This window comes from Engystomops pustulosus, chromosome 2 (genome assembly GCF_040894005.1).
Source record: "Engystomops pustulosus chromosome 2, aEngPut4.maternal, whole genome shotgun sequence".
NCBI lineage: Eukaryota > Metazoa > Chordata > Amphibia > Anura > Leptodactylidae > Engystomops > Engystomops pustulosus.
In genome coordinates this window covers 163,889,695-163,909,969 of record NC_092412.1, presented here as the reverse complement: position 1 = coordinate 163,909,969, position 20,275 = coordinate 163,889,695, and the positions used below count along the sequence as shown (strand labels likewise).

The following is a 20,275-nucleotide window of genomic DNA, read 5'->3' as shown; positions in this document are numbered from 1 at the left end:
ACGGTAAGAGCAGTGAGACTATGGAACTCTCTGCCGCAGGAGGTTGTTATGGCGGACTCTATGTACATGTTCAAGAGAGGCCTGGATGACTTTCTGGAGAGAAAAAATATCATGGGTTATGGGGATAAAACATTTATTTAATTCTTAAAGGTTGGACTTGATGGACTTGCGTCTTTTTCCAGCCTTATATTCTATGATAGATCCAGAAATTTTCATGTTGGTTTATCTTGGTTTGTATGTAATAGTGTAATAGATAAACCGGCACTAAGCAGCCAAACGCATGGTAGTCAAAAATGGATGCGTTTTTAAACTGACTGAAAATGCATGCTATAAAACGTCCCAAAAATGCTATGTATGGAATCGCCTTTAGCTGCTTTTTGCTAGCCATAAATTCTAAGAGTCTAGTCAGTATGACTATTAGCTGTGTATCCACCTGACTTCTCCACAACACAACTGATGGTCCCAACCCCATATATAAGGCAAGAAATCCGACTTATTAAACCTAACAGGGCACACCTGTGATGTGAAAACCTTTTCTGGTGACAACGTCTTGAAGCTCATCAAGAAAATGCCAAAAGTGTAGGAATCAAAGCAAAAGGTGGCTACTTTAAAGAACCTAGAATATAAGACATATTTTCAGCTTCACACATTTTTGTTACAGGGGTATTCTCATTTCAGCAAATTAGTGTTATTGTTTATTTAATGAAAAGTGATGCATTTTCAAATTTACTTTCTCTATCAATTCCTCACGGTTTTCTAGACCTCTGCTTGTTGTCTTTCTATAAAAGGCAGTGCACAGAATCTGACCGTGGTTACGCAGATGCGCGGATCGTTACATCACAGAGTGGGGGACATTTACATAAAGTGTCGGTGTCTGCATTGGCTTTGTTTTCAACCTGCTCTCGGAAAGAAGATACACATTTAATATTGTGGAGCTGTGCAGATACATTTTTGGCGCCAAGACCATTTTCTGTCTATGGGACGAAAATGTGTCCCGAGCACCAGAAATGTGTCCAACAGTCGGAGAACCGGCAACAGTGCAATAGCACTGTTTTGTGTTCCTGCTAGACCAAATTTCTTTTGGTCTACTTTCCGCTAGTTTACAGCGCTCATAAATGGCTGCGACATATATTAATTGTGTCTAATAAATAGGTCGGAGAGCAGACCATGCGGTCAGGACGCCACAAAACTGGTGGAAACGCCATAGTAAATGTCTCCCTGTATTCAGAGCTGTGTGATATAACGAGCTGTGCCCCTGTGTGACCATAGTCCGATTTCTGTCCACTGAAAGTAAACCATGACGCTTTCTATAGAAGGGCAGCAAGCAGAGATCTAGAAAACTGAATTGATACTAAGGGACAAACTGGATCTTGCTGGAGTGGACCACCATCTCTCTAGTTGGATCCTAGACTACCTCACAAACCGACCTCAATATGTGAGTGCCCAGGACTGTGTGTCGGATACTGTGATGAGTAGTACAGGTGCACCTCAAGGTACAGTTCTGGCTCCCTTCCTCTTCACATTGTACACAGCAGACTTCAGGTACAATTCATGTAGCTGCTACCTCCAGAAGTTCTCTGATGACTCTGCAATAGTAGGCCTCATTACAGGTGAGAACGACAGGGAGTACAAAGAACTGATATGGAAATTTGCGGACTGGTGCCAGCGAAACCACCTTAGGATTAATGCTGGGAAGACCAAGGAGATGGTGGTGGACTTTCGTAAGCACAGTCCTCCTTCTCAACCGGTGATTATCCATGGGACAGACATTGAGGCAGTGAAGTCCTATAAGTACTTGGGTGTCCTCCTCAACAATAAACTGGAGTGGGCAGAGAACATAAACGCACTTCACAGGAGGGGTCAGAGCCGGCTACACCTGCTGAGGAGGCTGAGGGCATTCGGAGTGCGGGGGGCTCTACTTAAGACCTTCTTCAACTCTGTAGTGGCATCAGCCATCTTCTTTGGTGTAGTCTGTTGGGGTAGCATCATCTCAGCTAGGGAGAGGAGCAGACTGGACAAACTGATTAGGAAAGCCAGCTCTGTCCTGGGGGGTCCTCTTGACACAGTGCAGGTGGTAGCTGAGAGGAGGACACTGTGTAAGTTGAAGTCTATTCTGGAGAATAGCTCCCATCCCTTGCATGACACTGTGGTGGCATTGGGGAGCACCTTCGGTGACCGACTGCTTCACCCCAAATGTGAAAGGGAGCGTTGTCGTAAGTCATTCCTCGCCGCTGCCATCAGGCTGTTCAACAAACAAGGCCCAAACAGAAGTAACCTGCGCCCCCCCCACCTAACCAGTCCCTGCAGGTCCCATCCACAGACTAAACATCAAACTGCCGATCATTGCTTGTCTCTTTTTTTGTCTTTTTATGCCCCTTTTCTTTTTGTTCATTTATCCATAATATTATTGTTGTCATAGTTTGTACTTCACTCTCTGTACCCTCTCTGCTGCTGTAACGCTGTGAATTTCCCCACTGTGGGACTACTAAAGGATTATCTTATCTTAAAGTATATTTTAAAATAAAACTTCATAAATACAAACAATAGCATTTCTTTGCTGAAATGGGAACACCCCTTTTAAGTATATAATTCCACATGTGCTAATTCATAGTTCTGATGTTTTAAACTTTTGGTCTGTACTGTATATAGACTCCTGTACAATACAGGATGAATCATGTGATTTCTCATATCTGCTATTTTCTATTAGTTTCACTCAATTGACTATATTTACTTTAGCTTCTCTCATTATTTGCTTTTGACCCCAAAAGAGGTCAGAGTAACCGACCATGTCCTGGAAAAATCCAGTTGTGTGTGTGTGTGTGTTTAATTTGAAGAGTTAAAGACAAGTCTAACTGGCGCCCCACATCTGCTGGGTGGTCACGTACCTTATTTCACACCTTACTTTTGATTGGTTAATTTCTGATTGGATAATGTATTGTTGATTCAATGTACAATTTTTGCATTTAAACTGTATTTCTTATTGCTGAAACTTGTACAGAGCTCATGCATATGCATTATTTATAAACTGTCCTTTCCTTAAAGGGGTGTTGCGGGAATATGAACGTCTGATACAAAAACCCATAATGCTATAAATAAATGAATGTAACAAAATTTAATGTCATTTGTCACAAAATGGAGCTTAAATAGTTTGATTTTATGATTCACAAAATTTTATGGCCTCTCTAAAGTTATCACCAAGATGGCTGCCACTGGAAACTACAAGTACCAAGATCCTTTAGTTCTCAGTAACTCCTCCTCCCTCTTATGCTCTGCTCCCAGTGATGATCTAACAGGTTTTCTTGCTCTGTTACCATAGTAATGATGTGTAACTGCCATCACCACAACACTGGCCATACTGGATGCACTGGAACCAACCCACTACAGCCAAACGTAGTGGTGATCACATGACCTGCCCAGTCAGGTGCAGGACATGTGATGTGGACATGTGACCAGCGGCCATCTTCTGTTCTGTGTATGCTCTGCAACGGACCGCGCGGAGGAAATTAACGGACTGATTAAAGGGCCAGTAGCATTTTAAATCTTCATTACAGTCTATGTCACCAGCATTTTTCTGTTAACGGGAGCAAAATGTAAAATAACCAATTACATATTAGCTTATATTTTAAGGACCCCTTTGTATATGAATTATGCTGATTCCTGGAATACCCCTTTTAAAGAAACAGTTTGCGGGGTCCTATGGGAGAATCAGAAGTTTATTTTCCCAGGTGAGGTATGGAGGGACACATAGTTTATGATCCTATACAGGGCAATCTGCACATTCAATCATCTGTCCTCCCTTCCACACTCTCCAGATCGCTTAGTGGCCTGCCCTAAATGTCCAACACCGGTCACTGACTTGCTCCATGCGCTGTGGGAGTGTTCTTATTCCCAACTGTTTTGGTAGGAGATATGGACCTTAGGCGAACAGGTGTGGGGTGTCTCATTTACTTGTAATCCCCCTCCTGTTTCTTTTTCATTGTGATTATTGTGGTAACATAGGACCAGGAGTATGTCCATTTAACATAATTCTGGGTGTGCCGAAGGATAGGCTACAGAATAAAAAAAGATGTTGCTTGTTGTAATGGAAATGTAAATGTTTTTTCTTTTCCTTGAAGGTTTACCAAGAACTTGTCACCAGAGCAAATAAACTTGAGCACACTGCGTGGTGAAGGAAATTTGACAGATTTAGAGCTAGATGAAGAGGCATTACAGAACATGCTTGATTTACCCACGTGGCTTGCAATAACGCGTGTCTACTGTAATCGTGCTGCTATTCGGGTGAGTAGGAAAAAAAGTAGGAGTTTACTAAAATTAACATCTTGCAGATTGAGGGTTTTTTTTTTTTAAAAAAAAGATATAAAATCTAGTAAATTCAAAATAAAATTTTCCAGATTTTCCTTTTTCTATTAAGATGAGAAATGACTTCCCACATGCTGTCATACTATTATGGCGCTTCAGTATGCTTCATTTAAGCTGACCACCATGCAACCTTTAATAGCAGTAATATTTCAGGGTAGTTAGGTTATTACCTTTAAAAGGCAGTCCATGACCTTAACTAAGAAGTTAACAGCCAAAGAATTGTTTCAGAAGAGCTAGAGAGAGTCTTTGACATCAATTCAAACAGTACCTATAGTGGTGGCCAAAAATATTGGCACCCCTGCAATTCTGTCAGATTATACTAGTTTTTTTTCCAGAAAATGATTGCAATCACAAATTCTTTGCTATTAATATCTTCATTTATTTTGCTTGCAATGAATTAACACAAAAGAGAATGAAAAAAAAGTCAACTCATTGATCATTTTACACAAAACAACAAAAATGGGCCAGACAAAAGTATTAGCACCCTCAGCCTAATACTTGGTAGCACAACCCTTAGACAAAATAACGGCGAACAACCGCTTCCGGTAACCGTCAATGAGTTAAAATGCTCTGCTGGAATTTTAGATCATTCTTCTTTGGTAAACTGCTCCAGGTCCCTAAGATTTGAAGGTGCCTTCTCCAAACTGCCATTTTGAGATCTCTCCACAGGTGTTATAGGGGATTCAGGTCTGGACTCATTGTTGGACCTCTTTAGAAGTCTCTAGTGCTTTCTCTCAAACCATTTTCTAGTGCTTTTTGAAGTGTGTTTTGGGTCATTGTTCTGCTGGAAGACCCATGACCTCTGAGGGAGACCCAGCTTTCTCACACTGGGCCCTACATTATGCTGCAAAATATGTTAGTAGTCTTCAGACATAATGCCATGCACACGATCAAGCAGTCCAGTGCCAGAGGCAGCAAAGCAACCCCAAAACATCAGGGAGCCTCCGCCATGTTTGACTGAAGGGATCGTGTTCTTTTCTTTGAAGGCCTCCTTTTTTTTCTGTAAACTCTTTGTTGATGCCTTTTCCCAAAAAGCTCAGAGCATTCTCCCAAAACGTTTTAGGCTTTCTTGGGGAAGTTTTGGCAAACTCTAGTCTGGCTTTTCTAATGTTTCTTTGTCAAAAGTGGGGTCTTCCTGGGTATCCTACCATACATTCCCTTTTCATTCAGACGCCGGCGGATAGTAGGGGTTGACGCTGTGTTACCCTGGGACTGCAGGGCAGCTTGAACTTGTTTGGATGTTAGTCAAGGTTCCTTATCCACCATCCGCACAATCTTGCGTTGATATCTCTCGTCAATTTTTCTTTTCTTTCCACATCTAAGGAGGTTAGTCACAGTGCCATGGACTTTAACCCCTTAACGCTCTGCGCCGTAGCTCTACGGCGCAGAGGTATAAGGGATGTATGAAGAGGGCTCACGGGCTGAGTCCTCTTCATACAAAGGTGGGGGTTTTTGCATTTTGCACAAAACCCCCACCGCTAATAACCGCGGTCGGTGCTTGCACCGATCGCGGCTATTAACCCCCTAAACGCCGCCGGCAAAGTCGCCGGCGGCGTTTAAAAGACGGCGGCGCGTGGGCGCCGCCATCTTTTTTTCGATCGCCACGCCCCCGAACGTCATCGGGGGGCGGCGATCAGTTGCCATGGTAGCCTCGTGTCTTCTTTTGACACGAGGCTATCTGGCAGCTGCATGTTCGTTACAATGAGCCAGTGGCTCATTGTAATGAATGTGCTGCAAAAATGCCATATATTGCAATACAGAAGTATTGCAGTATATGGTAGCAGCGATCTGACTATCTAGGGTTAATGTACCCTAGATGGTCTAAAAGATAGTGATAAAAAAAAGAAAAAAAAAAGTTTAAAAAATAAAAAAAATTAATAAAATATTAAAAGTTCAAATCACCCCCCTTTCCCTAGAACGGATATAAAACATAACAAACAGTAAAAATCACAGACATATTAGGTATCGCCGCGTCCCAAAATGCCCGATCTATCAAAATATAAAAACGGTTACGGCCGGCGGTGACCTCCGAGGCGGGAAATGGCGCCCAAATGTCCGAAATGCGACTTTTACACCTTTTTACATAACATAAAAAATGAAATAAAAAATGATCAAAATGTCGCACAGACCTCAAAATGGTAGCAATGAAAACGTCGCCTCATTTCGCAAAAAATGACCCCTCACACATCTCCGTGCGCCAAAGTATGAAAAAGTTATTAGCGTCAGAAGATGGCAAAAAAAAATTTTTCTTTTTTGTACACATTCGTTTAATTTTTGAAAATGTATTAAAACACAATAAAACCTGTATAAATTTGGTATCACCGCGATCGCACCGAACCAAAGAATAAAGTAGGCGTGTTATTTGGAGCGAAGAGTGAAAGTCGTAAAAACTGAGCCCACAAGAACGTGACGCACGTGCGGTTTTTTTTCAATTTTTCCACATTTGGAATTTTTTTTCAGCTTTGCAGTACATGGCATGTTAAAATAAATAACATTACGGGAAAGTAAAATTTGTTACGCACAAAATAAGCCCTCACACAGGTCTGTACACGAAAAATGAAAAAGTTATGGATTTTTGAAGTTGGAGAGCGAGAAATGAGGCGAAAAACCCTCCGTCCTTAAGGGGTTAAACTTCTTGATGACACTGCGCACGGTACACAACAACAGAACATTCAGGTCTTTGGAGATGGACTTGTAGCCTTGAGATTGCTCATGCTTCCTCACAATTTTGATTCTCAAGTCCTCAGACAGCTCTTTGGTCTTCTTTCTTTACTCAATGCTCAATGTGGTACACACAAGGACACGGGACAAAAGGCTGAGTCAACTTTAATCTATTTTAACTTGCTGCAAGTGTGATTAGTTATTTCCACCACCTGTTAGGTGCCAAAGGTAAGTTACAGGTGCTTTTAATTACACAAATTAGAGAAGCCAATACTTTTGTCCACCCCCTTTTTATGTTTGGTTTGGAATTCTATCCAATTTGTTTTTTTGACATTTCTTTTTGTGGTTTTCCATTGAAGATAAATTAAATTAAGATAATACCAAAGAATTTATGATTGCGATAATTTTTTGGAAAAAGCTAAGTATTATATGACAGAATTGCAGGGGTGCCAATACTTTGGGCTGTAACTGTATATCATGCTACTGGCTTCTTCCTAGCCTGAGATCCAGCCAGACATATCTATAAGCCCTGCTTGTAAAATCCAGCTTCTCCCAAAGTTGTCAGGCACAGTATCAAATATTTATTTTCCCCACTGTATGTGACCTTGCTGTATCTAGTATAGATTGCATAACCTTGACCCCTTTTGAATTGTGACTAAAGCAACATTTTATTTTTTCACAGAGAAACATTCAATGTGAAACAACTGAGGAGGTGGGGGGGGGCTGTAATCTGCAAAATAGGGCCATATTGGGGGGTTTCCTGATTTGGTTCCTAATGGGCTCTCCAAATGTATCATGGCTACTGGAAAGTATTCCAGCTAAATCTACTCTACAGATGGCAAAAAGTGTGCTTTTTACCTTTCACTCTATATGCTTAGAAAATACATGCCCATATGATCATATTGTAGGTAAATAAAGTTGAGGAAAATATTTTGGATTTGGAAGCAGCAGAACATATTTAGTGCTTGGATACGCAATTGGGAAGAAAGGCCATCATTGATGGGAAAAGTAGTTTGATGTGACACAATCAAGGAGGAGGAATGACAAAATGGTTTATACAGACGGTCCCCTACTTAAGAACACCTGACTTGCATACGACCCCTAGTTACAAACGGACCTCTGGATGTTGGCAATTTACTGTACTTTAACCTTAGACTATAATAAACAGTTATCACTGGTGTCTACAATGAAGCTTTCTTGTTGATCCTGGTTCTAATGACAAGCCAACATTTTTAAAATCCGATTGTCACAGAGACCAAAAAAATTTGGCTGGGGGTTACAATGATAAAGTATACAGTTCCGACTTACATACTTATTCAACTTCAGTACAAACCTACATATCCTATCTTGTATGTAACTCGGGGACTGTCTGCAGTCTGAAAATCTGGATACAAGAGAGGTTACCTCTATGCAAGAATACTAAAGTAATTTTGGTATGTAAGAGTGGTCCATGGGAGCCCATGTGTCAAAGGTATTTATATGTATAAAATTGTGAATTCCAGAAGCGAGAGATGATGAAATCTTTGGTGAGGTATGTGGGAATTCAGGAGAGAGCCAAGAGATGAGAAGCACAGGTTAACCTTGTTGTTTTTTTGTCTGTGAGCAAATAAATGACTTTGGTTAAAGTGGTTGTCTGAGACCCTATGAAAAATGGATATGTGGCCAGAGGCCGGCCGCACCCACCCGACACAATTCCCACTGCTTTAGAAGCTGTTCTCGGCAGCTTCCGTGGCCCTGGTGCGCGACTCATAGGATTGCATAGGATCTTTGACAACCCCTTTAAGGCCATTTTAGTAGAATGGCAGCATCAGAAGAAAAATTGTAGCAGTCAAAAATTGCAGATTCCGCCAGGGTGGATCAGTATCAAATTTCCACCATTCTTATGAATAGCTGTTCATGTAATGCAGTAAAGCCATTCATACAGAGCAGCTCTCAATTCTTGCACTACCATTTGCATATGATCATTTGCCTGATCTAAATCTTATTTTCCCCTTTCTTATAACAATGTCAAACTAATGTCTACCAGATCCAGTGGACAAAACTGAAAACCCATCCAATTTGTTTGGTGAGTGAACTAGTAAATGTTTTTCCTGAACATCTCATAATCAGGAAATTTGTATGACGTATATAAACTGGTATGGTTACTTATGCAGATGCTTGATAAAGTTGAGATTGAAATGAAAACATGTGAAGAGCCAAGAACACCAAATGGACCATCTCCTATAGCACTTGCTGCAGGCCAAAGGTGACATGATGATTTTTATCTACAATGATAACTGATCCTGAACAATTATACATTGAATAATTTTAAGGTTATTGCATGGATATCAGGTTTTATTTATTTTTGTGTTTTTCCCCATATATTAGTGAATATGGCTTTGCAGAGAAAGTGGTAGAAGGCATGTTCCTAGAGATCGGCTGTGTGAGCATCAAGATTCAGTCACATACATTTCGTGCATCCCTACAGCTCTGGCAGCTACAAGGTTACAGTGTCAGTCCAACATGGCAGCAGAGTGATTTACGTTTTACTCGTCTTACCCATTCGCAAAGAGGAGAGGTAACTGCTAGTTTTCAGAAAATGGGCAGTATAAGCAGTTTAATTGAACTTGTCTTCACATTTTCATGAATACAGCTAGTGACCGGTACCTATAGAGTCCTATTAACAAACAGACGCCCTTCTTTTAGCTAAAAAATAGTTTTCCTTAAATCCACATAAATCAATTTTGTTATTTCCTGGCATTAGATTAGGGTTGCCCTGCAGCCAGCCCCTCCCATCTACTCATCCCCATGTTCCATGTTTCCTTTCAGCATGTCCTGTGACCAGGGTGACATAATCACAGGTCTTTTAGCCTCCTAACTTTAGCATACCATACACCATGCTTCTATTGGATCACCTTAAATCACAACTTGCCACCTCGGACTTCTATCTCTCTCCATCCTCCTTGGACTTCTACTCCTCCCCATCCTACATGGAGGCTTCTGTGATTTCATGTGATCAGATACATACATGAGGGTAGATGTTGCAGATGTAACAGGACCTTAGATGATGTCATCCTGGTTACATGACTTTAAGTGCCCAATGATGTAACAGAGCTGTTCATACAGAAGAATATCATAGCCTGTCAATCTGCAACAAGGAGGCAAGGCAATGCAAGTAAATTGTAATATCTGTGACTGACTTAGTGTGAATGACTCACATCAGGTGAGCTGCGTTTAAGTTTACAAACTGATTTTTGTAACATTGCAGCCATGGAAAGGCACCATTTAGGGATAAGAGCGATGCTATTTAAACACATTTTTTAATGAAGTCTTTATTTTGGATGGATTAATTTGCATGACAGTTTTTTTTAATTATATAACCTATATTTTAATGGCTTTGTATTCAGGTTCTCACTTTTAAACAAGTAAGTTGGCAGACCTTACGAATTGAAGCGGATGCATCTGAAAGTTGTGAAGATGCCCCAAGCACTCCTCTTCGTCTGTTAACCAATGGTGGAAAATTGAATGTTGCACTAAAAAGAAGGGTAAGGAGAAATACAAAAACTAATGACAATGTGCATGTTTTGAGCTTGTTATCAGTTGACATTTGTTGTCACCAGCCAAAACAGATACAAAGAGAAATATTGCCAGGGAAAATAAAAATACTGTAAATGCTGGTTTGTTAATGCTTTTCACCTTTGTCATATGCGATTTCCCCCTTTCTCAAAAAAATAACTATGGCCATATTGTGTTGCTCAACTGTTTCTTTCTACAGTTATTTTTTTGCTATGAAGATACATAAAAGATAAATCTTTTTAAGCAGCAGTAAAGTGGGTGAGACTAACCTCCTCTTAGCCCTCAGGTGAGTTAATTACAAGCAACCCATAGTTCCCATGATACTTGTTGGAATCTCTATAGTGACTAGACTGGCATCTTTCTTCACATGCTGGAGCATGGAATAAGTAGTAGAAACCGGCAGTGTAATATTTGCATGAAGTGTATGCCAGTGCTTTATGATTACAAATGGTAAACAATTTTCCCGCTGTGGTGAAAATGTTCTGAAATCCGCAATTGAGGGGTGGAGTGAAGAGTCTATAACACAGCTTTAGCTGCAAGGAGAGAAAGAGAATTACGGACTAGGATCGAGGGACTAAAAGGAAATGATTAATGAATTTTAATGTGGATAAATGTATTTTTTTGCACTTTGGTAAAACAACTACAACAATAATGTATTAAGTGTTAATGCTTCAATGGTTAAAAAAACTTAGAGGGATTGGTGGAAAATGAACTAAATTTTAGCAACCATTACCTGGCAGCTAAGTCATATAAATAATGAGATTTATCAAAAGAGGCATAGATGCCCATGATAATGACAGTTTTAACTATGAAAAAAACTATATTTGGACCACACATGGACAAAATATGGCCCCAGTGAAATAAGTAGGTCATGTGCAATGATGGGTTATGAAATTTGGGCTTATTCAGCCTGGAGAAATAAATGTTAACTGAAATGGACAGTATACATATCTTGATCATGACGACAAAGGGAAACAAAACCGAGTAGATGGCATTGGGATTTAATTTACTTTAACTACATCATTATGAGTTTTTATTATTAAACCCCTTCTTTTTTCTAAAAAAAAAAAACATTATGACTGGCATAGCATACATATAACCTACAAAAATGCCAATAACTTCTAAAGGCAATGTAAAAAAAACTGTATTACATTTCACAAAATAGGCATAAATGATGAAACAATGAGTGTACTCACATTAAACATCAATGAGACACTAGTATAGCCAACATGGTTTTGTCCACTTTTAAAAAGTAATTGGTATTGTTTTGTGTAATGAAAAGTTATATAATGCTATAATATACTGATAACAAATATTATAATGACTTTCTAGATCTCTGCTTTCTGTCCTTAGTATAGAAAGCTTCTATATTTACTTCCAGTGGAAACATTTATGTCCGTGGTCTTCTGGCTGACACGCAGGTGTATGAACAGTTGGTATCATAAAGAGTAATCAGAGCTGAGTGATACTAACTAACAGTTTGTGCACCTACGTGTCCATCTCAAGACAATGGACAAATTTCTATCCATAGTAAACCTAGAAGGCCTACACAATTTTACCCATTATTAGTGAAGAATAAATCCCTGGTTCAAGTCATTTTAAAGTCTTTGCATTAAAGAAAGTTTTCAAATTTTCATCCCCTGGTGATGTTTACACAATAAAAATAATTTTTAATACCCTTAATTTACAATTTTTCTCTCTTTTTAATGCAGTTTAACTCCTATAACTCAGTGATAGTCATTGTTAAATTCCAGAGTGTGGGTGGGGACTCTCTCTAAGCAGACACTTCATGATTCCTCTGTGCTATGGGATACTGTGTGCTTACAATGTGCTTAGCTTATCATGGTTCAGAGTTTATCTACACTCTTATTTAGCTTTTTCATATTCTACTATGATCTGACAAATAGAAAAAGAGAGATGAGACAGATCCGAGATGATTAGATCCATGAGATGGATATAAAACACAATGACACTCTCAGCTCTGCTAACTCGCCTAAGCAAACTAACCAAAAAAAGTCACCTTTGCTATAAAGACCTTATCTGTCTGTAGCATGTAGAGTAAGTTTCTGCACTCTGCTTGCTGGTAGGAAGTGCCTGTGCCTGAGCTGGTTTTGTAATGCAGGGGAGGAGCTGGAGGCAGAGAGCACTGCAGTGTGCAGAGAAGCTATTCATGAGAAGAATCTGACCTTTGGTCAGTTATCCAGGGATAACCAAAATTGTAATCACCAGAACTGATAGACAAATGAAGGAAACTCGGCACTCACGTGAAGCCACCATGGGAAATATAAAAGCAGTCTTCTTTATTAGCATCTCAGGAACAATACAAACTCTGTGTGCAAACGATCAACGCTGTGCGTCTTAATCATGATTTGATAAGACATATTTAGTTGCAATACTTGAATCCACCTGGATCGATGATGGGGCGGCAACCATGTCATCAAATAATTATATTAATATGATGTTTTATTCCATTCATAATGCATCCATGTTACAAATGTTAGTTGTGTGCCCTATTTATATTATCAAAATAAGAGATATGAGAAGGATTTAGCTATAACATATGGGTATGTTATTATGTTGATAGTACATCTGTATCAACAATGCTAATTTTATATCCAAACTACACTTTTTCAAAAGAAAAACGTGTATGGCGGGTATGAATACACAAGCAAAATCTATCTACGATAGTGGTTTTTACATATGTCCCTTGTTAATATGTGAGAATCGTATCCATTCTTTTGTTTAAACCATTGGGGGCACAACTATCTAGAACGAAAATCCAGTGCGATTCCCGATTTTAGACGTTATCTTTTTATATTGCCACCCTGAATAGGAAGAGTTACTTTTTTATAGCCATCCACTTCTTGCTTTTTTGTTGTGGCATTCACGAAAGTGCTTGGAAGCAGCAGAAACATTAACTGTTTCATTGTCAACAGGTGTCTCCTGATTCTGACTTTTAAAGGTCCTGTTGTGTAACCCACATATTGCTTTTGGCACAGTAAACACTCAATAACATAAATGCAATTACATGTATTGCAATTTATGTAGGTCTTGATAGGAAACGTATTTTTGTCGGTACATGATGTTATGGTATTACCTATTTTAACCCCTTAACGCTCTGCGCCGTAGCTCTACGGCGCAGAGGTGTAAGGAGTGTATGAAGAGGGCTCACGGGCTGAGTCCTCTTCATACAAAGGTGGGGGTTTTTGCATATTGCACAAAACCCCCACCGCTAATAACCGCGGTCGGTGCTTGCACCGATCGCGGCTATTAACCCCTTCAACGCCGCCGGCAAAGTCGCCGGCGGCGTTTAAAAGACGGCGGCGCGCGGGCGCCGCCATCTTTTTTCCGATCGCCACGCCCCCGAACGTCATCGGGGGGCGGCGATCGGTTGCCATGGTAGCCTCGTGTCTTCTTTTGACACGAGGCTATCTGGCAGCTGCAGATTCGTTACAATGAGCCAGTGGCTCATTGTAATGAATGTGCTGCAAAAATGCCATATATTGCAATACAGAAGTATTGCAGTATATGGTAGGAGCGATCTGACCATCTAGGGTTAATGTACCCTAGATGGTCTAAAAGATAGTGAAAAAAAAAATAAAAAAAAAAGTTTAAAAAATAAAAAAAATTAATAAAATATTAAAAGTTCAAATCACCCCCCTTTCCCTAGAACGGATATAAAACATAATAAACAGTAAAAATCACAAACATATTAGGTATCGCCGCGTCCCAAAATGCCCGATCTATCAAAATATTAAAACGGTTACAGGCGGCGGTGACCTCCGAGGCGGGAAATGGCGCCCAAATGTCCGAAATGCGACTTTTACACCTTTTTACATAACATAAAAAATGAAATAAAAAATGATCAAAATATCGCACAGACCTCAAAATGGTAGCAATGAAAACGTCGCCTCATTTCGCAAAAAATGACCCCTCACACATCTCTGTGCGCCAAAGTATGAAAAAGTTATTAGCGTCAGAAGATGGCAAAAAATTTTTTTTCTTTTTTGTACACATTCGTTTAATTTTTGAAAATGTATTAAAACACAATAAAACCTGTATAAATTTGGTATCACCGCGATCGCACCGAACCAAAGAATAAAGTAGGCATGTTATTTGGAGCGAAGAGTGAAAGTCGTAAAAACTGAGCCCACAAGAACGTGACGCACGTGCGTTTTTTTTTCAATTTTTCCACATTTGGAATTTTTTTTCAGCTTCGCAGTACACGGCATGTTAAAATAAATAACATTACGGGAAAGTAAAATTTGTTACGCACAAAATAAGCCCTCACACAGGTCTGTACACGGAAAAATGAAAAAGTTATGGATTTTTGAAGTTGGAGAGCGAGAAAAGAGCCGGAAAACCCTCCGTCCTTAAGGGGTTAATGAAAGAACACACCTTGTCTATGTCCACATTTTGTGGATGCCTGAAAAATTCAACCATGTGTAGTCTTTTTAAACAGACTTGGTGAAACACTTGTTCCTATCATTGGGGCTCTTTTCACCACACATTTTATACCTTGATCCACCAACAATGTTAAAGAAGTATCGTGTAGTAAAGTCTGTATATAATGTTTTACTATGTTTTTGAATACTGGTTGCTATACATTAGTAAAAATAACATCAATAAGACTGATAAACCCCTGTTTATAATGTTGTTATTCAGTAGGGTGGTCTGTGATACCCAGGAGATTCTTTTTTTTTTTTTTTTTTTTGCTCTAACTACTTCCCATTTCCTGTATTTACGTTCATACAAGCTTTTTTTTATTGCATTTTTTTCTTTTAATAAGCTTACAATCTTGGCTGCAATTTCTCCTTAAAGGACACCTGTCATCACATCTGTGTCACTTGTCCTGTCATTACTACCTGTTGGAGCAGCTCACAAGGGTCCATCCCAGCCATTATCTAGTCATTTCATACATTAATCATTGTAAAATCATCATTTCTTTATTATTTAAATGAGGCTGGTCACATGGTCAGAGGCAGTGATGTCACTCCTGTTCCCCCTCCCCTCCCCTCTCCTCCCCCTGCTCATGTCTGTGTGTAATGTATAGTAAAGCATGGCTAGTGTGTGTATGTCATCTGCTGACATGCTGCATCCTCCTAATATACAGGTGAGAGACACAGACATCAGCTACACATGAATCTGACATGTTCTGCTGTAACATGGCTGCCTGGAGCTGCTGTATCTCTCCTATACACACACACATGCACACACAGGCTGCAGGGGGCATGGCCACCAGCACCAGGAAGCACATCATTATACAGCCTCACATCATTACACAGGCTGTCAGTCAAGCACTGGGGGTGTGGCTGTGCCTCCCACTCATGAATAGAGTGGACAGCTTGAATATGCTAATGCTTCATTGGACATTTCACAGGTCATTTGCATACAGCTTTAGGACCTCATTGCTTAGGTTTACAGGCATGTAGAGGGACAATGAAGGCATAGAGGCAATGCTCTCTAATGGCAGTTTATGAAAATATATTTAGTTTAGGGGGGTTATTTTGCATGACGGGTTCTCTTTAAACGTAACATTTCTGTATAAGGGCTATTTCTAATCACATGTGGGGGATGGCATGAAGGGGCCAAAAGTATAGAATTGCCTCCAAAAAGTTAATGTCCTCCCCTCCCAAAGAAGTGAGTAAATTTAAAATTTATTGTATTGGATTTTAGATATGAAACCAGATTATCAAAGGTTTCTTCTGACCCTTTCCACACCCACAGCAATTCGCTTATGTAACAGCCAAGCCAAACAATAGAGTGCTGGTCTGGGTTCTCAGAACAAAAAAACATGGTCCTCCCACTGTGACATATAAATGTTGGCCAACGATGGAGAAAATTTGTCCCCCTTTGGGTGCCCCATCTACTTGTAGGTAATATTTACCATCAAATAAAAAGAAGTTATGTGCAAGCAAGAATTTTGTGGCTGATTAGGCTAAATTCTTTTAATTCTTCTCTATAGGTACTATATTTGTTCATATGCTTTCGTAAAAATGTAGTCCTAAGTATGTGGAATAGACTAATACAGTGCAACAACGTCACATGTCTCCTATATTCGCTACGCCACTGAGAATTCTCCATGTTCTGCAGCAAATGTTTTGTGTCCTGCAAAAAGGTGGGTGTAACCCGAGTTAGGGGTTGCAGGTAGTGATCAATCCATTCCCCCAGTCTCTCACCCAACCTCCCAATTCCCGCAACTATAGGTCTGAACGGAGGGAGCGGGAAGACCCCCCTTGTGGATCTTGGGGACCGAATGAAACACCAGGGTAATGGGATGATCCACCAACAGATATTTTTTTTTTAATTTATCAGAAATTATTCCTAGTTATTCACCATTTTTATAATAATTTACTGAGTTTACATAAAAATGTATCAGTTGGATTACACTGTAACGGGCAGTAGTTGGTGTCAACCCGTAATGTCTCCTGTTCGAAAATTTTCAAGCTCCTGAAATCTATCCAGTGTAGGAGGTGAGGTAACTGGATAGAACTCAGGATTGCGTGTGGTGAACGACTTACCAACATTATCCTTAATAGGCGCCTATTCACACCACAATTCCCGTAACATAAGAATATAAGTTTGTTGGGTGAAATTAATGCATTCATTACGAAGAGAAACGCCTTCTGAAAAACTTTCTGTGTTATCAGTGTAATCTGACCATAATGGGGCACATTTACTTACCCATCCCTGGCACGATCCCTGATCCGGAATGTCCGATGATCATGAACTCTGGCGCGATTTCCTACATGTGTCGCTTCCCCGATCAGGTCTGCCGGAGTTCACCTTCTTCTTCCTGGTGTATGTAAGTGCATTGTCTTGCGACGGAATTTTAAAGATAAATCCCGTGCTCAGTCCGAATCCGTCAGATTGCCCGTCCGACGGCCCAGCCTACCCCCCTCCCCTTTTAAATACCTGTCCCAGGCATGCGAAACCTGAAAACGTCGGAATAACCAACGAAATTGCAGTCCGTGGATCCTTGGTAATCAAGCCCCAATGTCTCCAGGAAGTTTGTTGACATTCAATATAGTCGTAAATAAATCAAAGTCACAACTGGGAGAAAAATTTAAAGCCTTTTGCTAGCAAAGCTATTTGTGGTTGCGTTAAAATACTTGCAGATAAATTCAGAACATTCTGTGTTACTACTTTTTCCCCTTCTGATTCTGTGTTTTTATTCCAATATCGCTTGTGTTTTCTGCCTTCTGCCCTCCGGTGACGTTTTTTGAACGTTGTGTGGAGGCTTTATTTCTGTGTTGATTTTCAGGTTGAAGCGAGGGAACATCAACTGAATGGTCTAACGATAGTAGACTGAAGTATCATACATGCAACAATCTAGTTGTTTGCTGATGCAGTAAGAAAACTTTTAAAATCTGTGTCTCAAATACCTCAGATATTTATTTTTCTTACACAATGTTGACTGTAAATTACTGAGTTTTATTACAGCAGTAATATATAAATATTTGAGCTACAAAAATTAACCTAAGAATGGTAGTGCAATGTGTTCTCATATATACATGGTAATATAATATCTTTGACATAAAATTATTAAACAGGCGGTCCCCTACTTAAGGACACCTGACTTACAGACAACCCATAGTTGCAGACAGACCCCTCTGACCTCTGGTGTAGCTCTCTGGATGCTTTACTATAGTCCCAGATTGCAATAATCAGCTGTAATGTGTCTGTAATGAAGCTTTATTGATAATCCTTGGTCCCATTACAGCAAAAAATGTTTAAACTCCAATTGTCACTGGGGCCAAAAAAATTTTTGTCTGGATCTACAATTATAAAATATACAGTTTCGACTTACATACAAATTCAACTTAAGAACAAACCTCCGGACCCTATTTTGTACGTGACCCAGGGACTGCCTGTATGTTAAAAGCTATATATAAATGTATATTCTTTTTAAATGGTCTACATATTACCTGTTTTGATGATGTCCACGGCAGGTAATCAGGCGGGAGTGTTTCTCCCTTTTTTGTTTGCCGCTCTGTCCTCATCATCGATCCATGTGGATTTAAATATTGCAATAAGACTTGTCTTATCAGATCATGACTAAGATGCACAGTGTCGAAACGCGTCAATCGTTTGTACACTTAGTTTGTATTGTATTGTTTACTTCATTTGTTCCATTTTTGGGATCCTACGGCTGTCCTTTTACCAGACTATTCTTAACTTTCACTGCACAAGTGAGCTGAATTCACACCTACTAGGTGTCATTGTATTTTAATAGGACTGATAGACAGTTTGGAATTATATCTGTGAAATGCTGTATTTTTGTTAATAACAGTGATTTAGTGTGTTATTTTGTTATCCTGATTCTATTTAAGAATCTTGACTTTGTGGGAATACTCCTTTGTCTTTTTACGAAAGACATCCAATCCCCTCTTGAAGATGTCCAGTTTGCTTTTAAATGTCTAGTACTGGCGGTCCCCTACTTAAGGACACCCGACTTACAGACGACCCATAGTTACAGACGGACCCCTCTGCCCACTGTGACCTCTGGTGAAGCTCTCTGGATGCTTTATTATAGTCCCAGTCTACAATAATCAGCTGTAAGGTGTCTGTAATGAAGCTTTATTGATAATTCTTGGTCCAATTACAGCAAAAAATTTTGAAACTCCAATTGTCACTGGGGCAAGAAAAAAATTTGTCTGGAACTACAATTATAAAATATACAGTTTCGACTTACATACAAATTCAACTTAAGAACAAACCTCCTGACCCTATCTTGTACGTAACCCGGGGACTGCCTGTATATCAACTATCGCAACCTCAGGTGGCAGCGAGTTCCCTAGTGTCACTGCTCTTGGCTCTCGTGCACAAAAAACTTTTTATATCTGTGAGCCATCCATTGATTTAATGGATAGCACATAGACAAATACATTTTTATGGGCTGATACACACGACTTTGGATTCAACTGCCCCATATGTGAAACGGCTGCCAAAGCCGCAAAACTCAGACGGGTCCTATTCCTGTCCAAGTTTGTGGCATGGCTAGTTTTCATTGCAGTCATCACAGTGTGAGGATACTAAACATACTAATGTGACATAGGTCGCAAAAAACGGACCATGGAAATGTGTATGCAGCGCGGGATACAATTACTACAGAAGGTACTTATACACAGACACCGCATTATTTGGGCACCCCTGAGGAAGCCGCGATTCATAGCGATACGCATGGGGCATTGCCTGGGCTCCCTCCGGACCACCATAACACATCTGGTAACACTCTGCCTTAGCTTTGCACATAGTTATCTGGGTCATTTGTTCCATTTGGTCACTCAGAGTGGCATACACTCTGTTTATTGTTGGTTGCACCGTCAGGACTGCTATATACATCGTTGCCCTGGTCGCGCTTTATGGAATTGGTACATACTTGGTCCTTTTCATTCAGACCCCTACACTGTGTAGCTTATTCATTTATTTATGTTGCAGCTAGAGTACATTGTGTGGCATTGATTTCATTATTGTTCCTATGGTGTGTTCTGTGGGGCCCTGCATCACCTGCTATGTCTGGTCACGAAGGCAGTTGACCTGCATTTTCGTGTTTTAATTGTTTTTATGCTTTTGTCCATTTGAGTTTCCTGTTTTGTATATACTCTAATAAAGTATTGTTGATTATTATGGCTACTTGACACATGTCCTCCTTGTTGTTTTTCTCATGTGTAATTTTCATGTATGTAGCATTAATATA

General features: G+C 39.9%; 1 protein-coding gene across 1 annotated transcript in view; it reads left to right on the top strand.

Moving 5' to 3' along the window:
• The window catches only part of BLTP3A (bridge-like lipid transfer protein family member 3A), a 135,489-nt gene that overhangs the window by 12,320 nt on the left and 102,894 nt on the right, over positions 1–20,275 (top strand). Inside the window, exons 2-6 of the mRNA XM_072137197.1 lie at positions 4,116–4,278; positions 9,047–9,085; positions 9,174–9,265; positions 9,388–9,577; positions 10,407–10,544. Coding sequence (XP_071993298.1) covers positions 4,116–4,278; positions 9,047–9,085; positions 9,174–9,265; positions 9,388–9,577; positions 10,407–10,544 — 622 coding nt within the window. The remainder of the gene's footprint in view (positions 1–4,115; positions 4,279–9,046; positions 9,086–9,173; positions 9,266–9,387; positions 9,578–10,406; positions 10,545–20,275) is intronic.